This window comes from Bactrocera dorsalis, unplaced genomic scaffold (assembly GCF_023373825.1).
Source record: "Bactrocera dorsalis isolate Fly_Bdor unplaced genomic scaffold, ASM2337382v1 BdCtg040, whole genome shotgun sequence".
Classification (NCBI taxonomy): domain Eukaryota; kingdom Metazoa; phylum Arthropoda; class Insecta; order Diptera; family Tephritidae; genus Bactrocera; species Bactrocera dorsalis.
In genome coordinates, this window is record NW_026038091.1 from 71483 (window position 1) to 83944 (window position 12462).

The 12462-nt window shown below is 39.4% G+C and overlaps 3 protein-coding genes across 4 annotated transcripts; 2 read left to right on the forward strand and 1 right to left on the reverse strand.

Moving 5' to 3' along the window:
- Positions 1-37: 37 nt before the first annotated feature.
- Positions 38-1794, reverse strand: LOC125780020 (uncharacterized). The gene is made up of 2 exons (XM_049461476.1): positions 940-1794; positions 38-861 (listed from the first exon to the last, which is right to left on the reverse strand). The coding sequence occupies exons 1-2, from the start codon at positions 949-951 to the stop codon at positions 424-426; spliced, it is 450 nt and encodes a 149-aa protein (XP_049317433.1). The 5' UTR covers positions 952-1794; the 3' UTR covers positions 38-423.
- A 2791-nt stretch (positions 1795-4585) lies between these two features.
- Positions 4586-6339, forward strand: LOC105228068 (uncharacterized). The gene is made up of 5 exons (XM_011207678.4): positions 4586-4957; positions 5022-5373; positions 5432-5520; positions 5583-6003; positions 6073-6339. The coding sequence occupies exons 1-5, from the start codon at positions 4761-4763 to the stop codon at positions 6238-6240; spliced, it is 1227 nt and encodes a 408-aa protein (XP_011205980.2). The 5' UTR covers positions 4586-4760; the 3' UTR covers positions 6241-6339.
- A 1305-nt stretch (positions 6340-7644) lies between these two features.
- LOC105228069 (uncharacterized) lies at positions 7645-12155 on the forward strand. Of its 2 annotated transcripts, XM_011207680.3 has the most exons (9): positions 7645-7913; positions 7988-8309; positions 8382-8464; positions 8549-8939; positions 9040-10684; positions 10756-11077; positions 11179-11255; positions 11323-11740; positions 11807-12155. In XM_011207680.3, the coding sequence occupies exons 1-5, from the start codon at positions 7693-7695 to the stop codon at positions 9280-9282; spliced, it is 1260 nt and encodes a 419-aa protein (XP_011205982.2). In that variant the 5' UTR covers positions 7645-7692; the 3' UTR covers positions 9283-10684; positions 10756-11077; positions 11179-11255; positions 11323-11740; positions 11807-12155. The 2 variants fall into 2 exon arrangements, with proteins under 2 accessions (XP_011205982.2, XP_011205983.2); XM_011207681.3 differs by lacking the exons at positions 7645-7913; positions 7988-8309; positions 8382-8464; positions 8549-8939 and having other exon boundaries at positions 10428-10684.
- The last annotated feature ends 307 nt before the right edge of the window (positions 12156-12462 follow it).

Genomic DNA, 12462 nt, shown 5'->3' on the forward strand with positions numbered 1-12462 from the left:
TGGTAACAAACATTATTTTTTTCTATAACTGTTTGACTTCTTTCAGTAGTTCTTTATTTATGCGCAATTTATATCTCTGCAATAAGTACATACCATTATATCCTCCTGGAGCAATAACTTTAAGATTTATATGAAAATACTTGCATATGGAGAAATTTCACTGCTTGGACTTACCATTGAAGCATCTTTTAAATGAAATCTCTTTCAAGTGCCAACACATATTTAAAACCCTATATTCATAAGCACTAAGCACTAACTATTTAATGCACCATTTGATCCCTTGCCAGACACATTTACCCCACTGTTTCGAGAAAGGTCAGCTGAGTTGCGAGCTGATCATTGTGAGTCCCATTATTGCTATTACTGCTGACTCTGGCGCTCACGCGATCTTCATTTCTTGCCTCCACCAACTCCATCAGCTTTCTACGCAGCCGCATCATCCTTTGCGTACCCAAAGAGTCTCTTTAGCAAGTTGTAGATAATCATTTGATGCGTGACCTCGGCCTCATATTTCATATATTCCGACATACGGTCCTCCCTGTAAAGCGAGTCTAACAAATCGTAGAAACGCAGCTCCAAGGCATCCAACTCCGCCTCTAACTCAGCCGTGTGTGTGCCAGAGAAAAGCGCCTGCATATAAACATTGGCCAATTTCATTAAAGCCGCGTCCAATTCGTGTAGTATTGGCTCATCGACGGTGTGTGGGAACTCAGTGACCATGTCAGGGTCTCTCGTCTTTAGTAGAGCGCGGTAAGGCTGCTGTATGGCTGACTTGTGTTCGTGGGAGCTGAGCGGCCGTGCAGTCATCGTTTGCAGTGAGAGGAGTAGCACGAACGAAAAGAGTACAATTGCTTTGATGTTCTAAATTAAGAGGAAGAATTAGGTTAATTAATGCGATTTAAATAAAAAACAACAACCTCCACTAATACAAATACTTACAAAGTGGTACATGGTGGAACTCCTTTTGTTTCTTATATTAAACGTTTCTGGACTTGACCGCCTGGAAAACGCCTGCTTTCCTTCGAACACTGCGTTTGCGTTGAATTTACTGGGCCTGACTTTGGCACTCAACCTTTTTGTTGTTCAACGGCGTTGATGTATATCACTTCCCTGGCGTGGATCGCCTTTTTATAGCAACGATAACGGGAGTTGGGCTAATTTTATACAAGCTTATCAATATTTGCACCACACGATTGTGAGTAGTACAAATTATTGCGGCTTTATATAGCATAAACACACACACACACGCGCGGGGCTTATCAAAATGCGTGCAGTTTTAAATATATGCATATGGACAGACACACACATGTATATGCAGCCATGCAAATATTACTCTTCCACGTATTTGTATGTGATCATAAACGTCAGCGTATGCGTAAGTGTGTTTGTAAGTTTGCACGTTCGCACAAAGTGCGAATAATTATGATTGAAGGCCGCTTCCGCACAGCATACGCAAACATATGTAAATACAGTGCGCGACAAATTATTGTAAGCACTTTGCTTTTTTCAGCAGATTGTCAAACTGCTCTCCGTTGTGGTACAAAGTAACTTTACGGCTTAAGATCAGAAAATATGAGACTGCAAGGAGTTAGGTAAGCTTCCAAAGATGATACAACAGGTGGAGGTAATTACGAATAATTCTGCTTAAATATTCACAACACATTTAGGTTGGATTAGGTTAATCCGATAGGCCGATAGGCCACGCATAGACCTGTTTGGTTCTTTGCGATACCAGAAGGAGTTCAGTTGCCAAGTCCAAGAGTAGTCATCTTTTAGGATGCCTGCGCTTGACCCGAATTTTAACAGACTCTGCGGCCTCACTGTCAATACCTCCTCCAGTATATCATGCTGTGGTAACCCCCGATGCTTACAACGTAGTCTTGCCAACGCGATCCAAGTGCACAAGAGATGCTCCAGTGTTTCCCTGGTGCCGTGCTCTGGCATTTCCTGCAGTCTTCTTGATCTGTCAGCCCCATCTTATGGGCGTGTGTCGCCAGCAGACCGTGACCAGTTAGTATTCCCATCATGCTCTTAAAGTCTCTTCTATCGAGTGCGAATAGGAATGCTGTGCACTCAGCAGACAATACCTTTGTTTCCACACTGTTCGAAACATTTCAATGGGAAATCCTTGTAAATGCAAACAAAATGACTTCCGCTTTTGATTGTCAGAAGAGTAAGCGTGTGGCAGTCACTCGATTTGCGTGCTGCCACTTCCCCAACTACAGCATTTCCGCTGCGAAGCAGGAGAGAGACAAATGGTTGAATTACTTGCACACACACGCACACAAGCATCGCCGCCGTGATAGCGGAACAAACACACTCCTTTTCCGCTATGCACATTAAGCGTGCAAGCATTCATATGCTGACACAGCGATCCTCAAGTGCGCTACACCTGAGCCACCAAGTTCACACGTTCATCTCGTTGCTGTGGTTTAATAAAGAAAATATGCAGAGAAAAGTATTTGGAAAAAATCAAAAGTGAATAAAATGTATTAAAATTCATTTCCTTTAACTGCGTTTATCCTGTGTCGTATCCTTTCGTATGCATTAATAATCGTTAATTCACACGCACACCTCTTCAGGAGGCACATGTGTGCCGGCGATATCTATGCCCTGTATGTGTGTGTAGGTGTGCGGCTTTTGTGTGCGTAGGCGTGGATTCTCATTTCACTTGTTCATTTTCGCTGCGGCGGAAAAATTCCCACACATACTCGAAAGTGTTGACATGCTGCTGAGAATTCCTTGCCGCTTTGTTGTTGTTGTTGCTTCTTTTTTATTGTGTACTTTTTTTGATTTCACACTGCTTTGTTGTTGTCGAAGACAGCGTAAATATCGGCCTACAGCTACACCAAGCCACACATATACATATGTATGTTATAGATTGTATATTAAGGTGGTTCATTATTTTTGGTAACGATGAAAAAGCATCTATATACAAGTAGCTCATAAATTTATGATTTTGATGAAGCGTCATAATCCGAGGATGTTGTTTCCTATTTATTGGGAGTGTTTTTTGGCAGTCTGGCAGTAATGCCAGAAAGCATCGAAAGTCATCCAAACGGGGCGAATACTCAATTTTGTGGATTCACAAGGAACTATTTTCATCGGCTATGAGAAACATTTTTATTGGATCGATTGACAGTCGAGATTAAAGTCAGCCACATTTTTAGCTCTATATTCGCTCATATATATTTCTATAATCGCTAATACGAACAATTTAAAAAAAGGAGAGTCTGACTTTGATAAAATTAAATATAATAATACAAAAGTAAGATTTTCAATAATTTGGAGACAAATTTGAACCGCCTTAATGTCGGCAAATGTTCATCGCGTTTTAGATATGTAAGCAGTTGTGCACTTGTTATGCGGTGGCTCAGGAATCTACTGCCGCACTCTGCACAGGTTCACTCTCATTGCTTCTCTGTTCGAGCTCATCCTGCAACTGCGTTTACTATTTTGGGCCTTCCTTGATTCTTTTCATAAAGACATACATATGTACATGTCCTTAACAGGTATGTGCGTTCATACATACATTCATATACTCATACGCAGCAGTTGTTATTTTTGTTTTTGCTTACTCGTATAAAGTGCATGGGAATATTGAGAAGATTTTTCTGTTCTCATGAAATTCACACGGTTGATTGTTTCATAATTGGCCCAATATTTTGAAATCGACATTTTTTGTTTGGCGTTAATTTAAATAAATCTTGTGGCGATACACTCATAGATGGTCCTGTGTATTTACACTGTTGAAGAAAGATGAACGACGCAGAAAGCGAACCACATACCAAAAGTTCGATGGGCCTTTGATTCTACAGAAAAAACAAGCCTTTTCTTCCTCACAGCACCTCAGGAATATCTTGCAGGCACCAAAGTCCTGTCAGACAATGCGGTATAGTCTAATTGAAAGGGATTTGAAGGCACGTTCAGCTAGGAAATGCTATAGTGAGTTGGTCCGGTATTCTGAATAAAAGAAAAATGTGTGCTCCAAACTACGTTAATATACTGGAGAAGTTGATCCTACCATATGCCAAGGAAGAAATGACCTTAAAATGGGACTTCATGCAAGCTAATGACCACACATTTCTCTCAAAACTGGTTAAGAAACGGTACCCCTGAACTAAAACTTATACAACACCTAGGGGGGATATTAAAAACAGAATTGGAGGCTTTAAATAAAAAAATAAGAAGAACTTTGGGAATGTGTTCCGAAGTCGGTACGCGAAATTGGTCCGACATTCCCAAAACTCTTCCTTTTGGTGAGCGGTAAATGGAGAGCCAAAAAAGCAGGTTGATTTTCGGGAGAACCTTTTACAAGGCTAATGAGTGGCTAATGAGTGAGATACCTCGCATAATTTTACGGGTCTACTGCGCTGAACTAAAGTACCGTTAATCTCTGGCATCACCTTGCCATAATTTTGGAAAGCGCACGCAACAGAAACTTGCGTTTAATAGCTCTGTATGTACTGAATGCGGCGGCTTCTCAATATCTGATGTCTTGCAGATGTTTTCTTAGCGAACGACGGCAATACTAAGCGCTGCTGCAGCCAACAAAACATCTTTCAAGATGCACAACCCCCCCACATGAGGTACACCGTTAGCCAAAGCAACTGTCAATCAATGCTTTCATGAAAACTGAGTATCAATAAAAAGCCAAGTGGACCACTTGCAGAGCATAGTTGCATTCGTGACAACTTAAGCGCCGCAAGCAGCAACACAACGTTCATCAACGGCTTCAAACGACACAATTAGACTAAGTAATGTTCCTTGCTTTAACACTGTTGCTCCTGAGCAGCGTCGCGCATGCGCATGCTGAATGTGTGCTGCACTTCCACGACAACTTGCCGGTGGTAATGAAGACGGACGGTGTCCATCGTGTCATGTACGCGCAGGAAGAGGGCTCGATCAAGCTGAATGAAACTGACGAAGTGGAGGTGCACTGCCTGACCGGGATTTTGTGAGTGATTGCACAATTGTTTTGATTTGCTTGGATATACATATACTTGCTGTTTGCTTTTTAGTATTCAAACGAAATTGAATGGGAGCCCGCAGAATACCAATATCGATGGCAGCAAACAATTTAAGTGCCACAAAGGCTTTCGACTGTATTATAGAAATGCGAATTCCAGCATTTACAAGGATACGAACGTGAATTCGGTGTATGTCCGCTGCAAGGATGCTTGGGCGCTGACACTATACGAGAGTGGCACGAAATTGCCGAAATGCATGCAGTACATGAACTATGCGATGGGTCTCGCTGTGCCGAATGTGAAGGATATCATATCGGCGGGCATGTGCTATGATCTCGACACACTCGCGCTCAAATACATTAACTACGTGGCCTATCGGCCTAAGTATGGTGAAACCATCAATGTAAGTCAAATTTCTTAGAATTGCTTGTATCCCCTTAACACTTGCTTTGCAATTACAGTTGAATAGTTCGGCATTGAGCCAAAACCAATTGACTGTAGATTTCAAAACGAAACTCGGCAATCTCAATACATATTTTTCTTTTATGAGGTATGTCTGCAAGCGGGTGTGGTTCAGCCAAAAACCTCTACTGACTATTATATCTTCTGCAGTCAGACCGAATTCAAACAGCAGTTGGACAATGTGAAGCGAACAGTACCGTTATTGGAGACTTACGACTTTGACTATGTTAGCCTGTTGCAGGATGTGCCGCTTCAGGCCGAGTTCGCCGAATTCGCTCACATCTTCAATACAATGTGGTGGCGCAACTTACGTATTGGCAATTGGCGTTTCTACTTGGACGCGCTGATCGCACGTTCTAAACTCATCCCATATAGAGTGTATGTTGGCACTTCAGGTGAGTTGAGAATTCCGAACATTGCCAGCAACAACATAACCGCCGACGGAGATCATTTATCGATTGAGGTCGGCAGTTTGGTGGTACAACCGCCGGTATATATTTGGTCATATTTGAAGTCTCTGAAAGACGACGTCAACGAAGAGTTTGTTGTCATTGGCTACAATTCGCCTTATGTAAGCACCAGCTCTCATGTCCACCGCGCCTTGTAACTAAATTTTACAAATATATTCAACATTTTTCAGTTCTACTTGAGGAGCTCGGCAATATTCTGCCACGATATATGCGACAAGATTGACTGGCTGCAGAAAAGCAAATTTGGCCACACCCGCCTGATGCCGACCTTCGGAGTTGCATTCTGCTGTCGCCCAGAAGAGGTGGCGCAGTCCTTCAAGCAATTTCCATTAGATTAGTGCGGCGAAATAATTTAAAAGCACTGTAGGAAACTGCCAACCGTACGATGAATTATAGTAAGTAACGGTTATCAGTTGCGAATAAAGAACTAAAATAATTTCTAATCGGAAACTTGTAATTTCTGCTTTCTACAATGTCTGAAATAATGCTGCCCTTAAAAGATTAGCAAGCAATTATGCGATAAAATACTTTCTTGACAAGTAAGGAAGAGGTAAGTTCGGGTCTAACCGAACATTTAATGCTCTTGCAACTTGCAAGCAAAAAAATAAATCTTGTTGGTTATATGGGGTCAGGTTTTTCATTCTAAGCACAAATATGTACCGTTATTAGGAAAATTCAGGGTTTGTCCGGAATGTAATAGGACTGATTTTCTTCTGCCGCGACTGTACTTTGGATTCGGTAGAACTCCGTTCGTTAGAGTAGAGGCACGCGATTATATTCTGTGTGAAACTCGGTATATCTGCGACAGAGACGCTGATATGATCAAACAGGCTTACCCAAATGTTGCTTAAGCAAGAAGTGGCGTGTTTCGGTGGTCAAAAAAGGAGGTCCGGGAAGAGGTCCCTAATGAAGATCGTGCCGGGAGACCTGCCACTTCGACAAACATCGACACTGTGCGCAAAGTATTGAGCTCAGACCGGTAACTAAAGCCCCCCGGATTTTTTCGTTTTCTTGCCTGAAAAGGCCGATGAAAGGCAAGCATTTTGAGACGACAAAGGGGATTCAAACAGCATGCACTTCGGCTCTTAAGACTATGCCGGAGAATACCTTCCGTGCAACTTGTACTGTGTAGCAACATGTTGCAAGAGCATAAAAATGTTTGAGTGTATTTTGCGATTAATAACTGTATTACAACAACTTGATTGCAGCCCTTGTAGAACCCACTTGTGTGGCGTATTGTTTCTTTAAATCATGTATATGAAGTTATATAACTCAGATAACAAATTAATATGAATTAACTATAAAGAATGGCATTTTATAATCGCAGAATTACAAATAAAGGGTGTTGCCGCAATACCTTGCATTTTTATAAAGGAGTTAATATGTCTCACTGAATTTGAACCCCAGTTAAAAATGTTTACTTTCTCGAAACTTAACGCTGACATTTTGCTATAATGATATTGGATCGAAAATATAATCAATTTTATGATAATATTATTTAACATTAAAACATTCGCCGCAAAGGTAACATGCCAGGCCGGTAAAGTCATTGGAAGTAAACAGTCTTGAATAAAAACCGTACAGCATCGCCCTTATCTGTCACCGTAATTTTATATCGTTGGAAATATTCACCCAGTATTAAATATAATATATATATTTATATACATATCTATTTATATGTATATATATACATATATGTATATTTGTATTGTTGCTTTTTGTGTATAAAAGAAGCTTCAACAATCCCTGACTTCACAGTTCTATTGAAAATTTGTGTCGACGAAGTGATAATGTTGAATCTGCACTGTTTTGTATTTCTTGTGGCAGTTGCCTCGATTATTAACTATGTGTCAACTTGTACGCTGTCGGTTTTAGGAATCTCGCCTTTATTCACGCAAACATTTGGCTCGAGGACTATAGCATTCAAAGCGCGTGAAGATAAAGTGTATTTTGAAGATTCAGTTAAAGCATATTGTAGTAATGGAGAACTGATAGTTGAAAGCCAGACGAAGTAAGGGAAAGAGACATTTTCAATGCCTCAGTTTTAACACTTGCTTAATCAAATAAACGTATATGTCTTTCTAGCAATTACGACAGCTATTACTATCCTTTACAACCTGGAATATATAATACATTTGAGTTCCATTGCTTTAACAATATGATTGACATTAATGATGTTGAACATATAAACGTAAGAGTTTCATGCTCAAACGAAATAAAACTCAAACTTTATGAGAGCAGTGCAGTTCTACCAAAATGTGGTGGGTTCAACAATTACGCAATCGGTTTTAACCATGTTGATCTGGGCGAGGTGATCAAGGCTGGCATCTGTTACGATCTGGACGCACTATCGCTGAAATTCGCCATGTATGTCGCCTCTTCGAAGAATGTCTTAATATCCAAAAAGGTATGCGCATTCCCTTCTAAAGCAGCACACAAATCCTTTAACAAATATATGTAAATTTTTTGCATAAAATAGAACCATAACTCCGGAGTGTTGCCTGTAAGCCTCGATTTCGATCTGAAAACCAACGATTTAAACAATTTCTTTGATCTTATAAAGTAAGTTTATTTTCTTTTTATATTATAGACGAGATACACATACGTACTATGTATAACCACCATATCAATTTTTGCAATTTGTAGAAAGGACTCATTGGATAGCGCTTTGGCAAACCAATTTCAAGTCGACAACTTAATACAAGACAAATCAATAAGCATAGAACTGCAACATTGGGACACATTTAATACCATATGGTGGCGTCAATTACGCGAGGAGAATTGGCGCTACTTCCTCGAAGCGCTTGGCCAACGAACGAAATCTGCCCAAAGATCGTACGTAGTGAGTGTGGGCACTTATGGCAACATCACCATGCCATCGGCTACGAATAATTGCACTTCATCAAAACCGAATTTACTAACCGTCAAAACTAGTGACACAGAGGTTTTGGTACCGGCATATATGTGGGCCTACGTGAAATCCCTTGCCGCCGATGATAAGGAAGAGTTTGTTGTCATCGGACATAATTCGCCTTATGTAAGTGTTATACCCCAATTGTAAAAGAATACATACTATACATACAAGTATACATACAAACACAAATGCCATGTACAATTTTACATATGTTTGCATATAGGCTGAAGACCCCGAGCATAATCCATTCTGCGCTGTTGATATGTGCGACGAAATTGAGTGGTTGAAGGAAAGCAAATTCGGCTACTTGCGACGCCTACCAACGCTTGGTTACACTTTCTGCTGTCCCCCAGACGAGGTCGCCAATATTATCGATTATATTCCCTTACATGTTACGGCTGATGGTGAAACTACAGTGAAGAATACAGAAGGATACTATGATGTTATTCGATCGAACAATAATTAAAACTAATAACTAAAAAATGTACTCATTTTACTAAAATAAATAGAATTTTATTCCAATACTCGTTACATTTGTATACAGAAGTATGAAAGTATTATTATTGCAACTGTAAACCTTGTCTATGTATTGCCTATGTCCCGCCAGTGAAATCCATGAATTGAAAACCACTTTCCAACTAGTTTGACTCTCTGACCCGACTAGACAGTTTTCTGGAAATAATACACTATAGCAAGATTGCAAAAATTAATTTCGAAAAGAGTGCTTCGTTTGGAATAACTCTCCTTAGAAGCGAGTTTCCTCACAGAGCTGATTAAAGCAGTGGCTCAACATACACTACCTCGATTCTTTAATAAGCTCAAATATACTTTCTAAGCATATTTTTAAGTGGTTATATGGGTTGCCTTGGGTAAAGAATAGCCTTTTTTCAACAAATTTTTCTCATATAAAAAATGGAATATTTTATTAAAATTCTTACAAGCACACGCTACTAACACCGAAATTCTGAAATTGGGAAATTCTGGTGACTCTTCAGAAAAAACGGCGCTCGCGTTGGCAGGATAACTCCTTACTGGATCATCTAAAGTCAAAAAATACATGTTTTAGTTAAAACCCAAACTCAGAACTTAGACGAAGGAAAACAAAACTGAAAATTGAATTTTTGGCATACATATTTACGAAACAAAATGAAAATTTCAGGAAAATTTCGTAACATTTGTTTTTTTTCAAATTGTTGACTTATATATACGTGTATCTCTTCCACACAGTATGACATCAATAAAATCTTTGAGAACATGGGATGGTATATTGACGATCACATATTTTACTCCCTATAAAGCACACAAATAGTTTGAGGGACGCTGCAGATTGGACGCTGAAAGTCGAAACGAACATAAATACGACTTTAAGCGTCCACTCCGCAGACCCCCTTATGCACTCAGTAAAAGCAATCGGTGACAGTGCCTTCAATGATAATCGTATAAAATCGCAATGCCGCATTTAATGCGCAAGTAGAAAAATGATGTCTCAGCAATATCGGTTGTATATAGCTAATTATATTTCTGTACATATACATACATACAAATAAAATATATACAAGCAACAAGTTTACATTTTTAGACAATAAGTGGCGCTTGATATAAAATGCACAGACCCAGCCTATGCCTTTGCCAGTCGCATTAGATCGGCGCATTGTAACGATGTTTGAAGTAAATCTGAAACTATTTTTGCTGATTCTAACAGCTTTTAGTTTAGCAAAAGCTTGTCGACTGTTTGTGCAGGATCCGTGTCCTTTGTTGTCGAAGAATATCGGTTCCAAAAATTTAACATTTCGAGCGAAGCCAAGCGGACTTGAACTTAGTGAGAACGAAAGTATAGAAGTTTATTGTGCGAGCGGCATAATCTTTAGGTAAGCGGATTTTTCAAATAAATTTTTTTTATTATTTATGTATGTCAGCATAAATGTTTGTATGGATACAGTGGCTACAGCGAGGCACGCCATTTGCGTCATAAGAAGGCATTGCTATCTTGTGGCAAGGATGGCTACACCTATGTGAAAGGGCAAAATAAATATGGTCGCCAATTCACTATTCAATGCTCGTCGTCGATTAGTTTCAACCTTTATGAGAGTGAAAGGACATTGGCGAACTGTGATGAGTTCAAGAGCTATGCAATTGGCGAAAATATACCGTTAGTTGGTACAGTTATTAAGTCAGCAATATGTTATGATCTTGTGAGCTTTGCACTGAAGTATGCCAACTATATAGCTTACCAAAGAAACGATATTTGGATTTCAAGCGCGGTGAGTGCTCTTGGCTATTACATGCCATTAAAAATATGGTTCAATGCATTTGGATTATATATATGTATGTATATCCTTGATTTTTTATATCTACCACAAAGCCAAACCTTTCGAACGAACTCGGTGTCGATCTTGCGCAAGCAATTGGTAATCTGGAAAACTACTTCGATTTTATGAGGTAAACAAATATACTCACTTTACATTTTCAAAATTATACTTTTATATTTACATATATTAACGCACAGCCAGTCAAAATTCAATATATCAAGGGATGCTATGCGCCGCGATTCAAATCCATTTTTTAAGGCATTCGAATACGACTACGACAGCATTCTGCAAGATGATAATTTTCGCAATGAATTCGATGATTTTGCCTATATCTTCAATACGATGTGGTGGCGACAGCTGCGCGAAAATAATTGGCGCTTTTTCCTAAATGCACTCAAAAAACGTACATTTTCTGAGAAATATAGAGTTTTTGTAGGACCTTATGGTAATGCAACAATGCCATCGAAGGAGAACCCAGATGGCAAGCCGGAACAGGTGACTGTACAGTCGAATGACTTGGCCGTATCGGCTCCCAAATATATATGGGCATATGTGAAACCACTCATACCGAATAGTGCAGAGGAATTTGTTGTAATAGGAACCAATTCTCCCTATGTAAATCAGATATATCATACCATATAAGTAGTCATGACGCACTTTTTTGCTCTATTTCCCTTATAGATAGAGGCGCCAGACCACACGGAGTTCTGTGAAAAGGATATTTGTGACGACATTGCCTGGTTGAAAGAGAGCAGATTTGGACACTTACGCCGTATTCCAACACTCGGTTATACATTTTGTTGTCGTGTGGAAGAAGTAGCGAAGATCATCGAGCATTTTCCGTTGTCAACCAAAGTCTTGGAAACAACAACTGCCACTGTTCCCTTGCATACATTATCACCTTGAACAACCGCAGCTCTTATCAATTTAATAATAACAACATTTGTAGTCTCTGAAATTTTGCATTGAAATAACTTTATGTAGCTGTTGCATTTCAATAAATATAATATTCAATATATGTATGTATGTATGTCTGTGGACTTTTTATGTTCGAAATCAACTTGGAGAACTGTCATTGCCTACCGCTGGCCGCTAAGGAATAGTAATATAAGACTGTAAGCCTAACTCTTTACCACGATGTGGTAATAATAAAAAAAATATTTTTAAGTTACGAAAGCATGATGGAGTAAAAAGACCAGCATTGAACTCTCAACGCTTCGATTTTTGCTATCTAATTAATGATACTGGCTGCCCTCCACTTCAAAGAACCTATTGACTGACGCTTAATCAATTTAATTGCAAGTATCTGATAGTATTTATTTGAATAAATGTTTCCG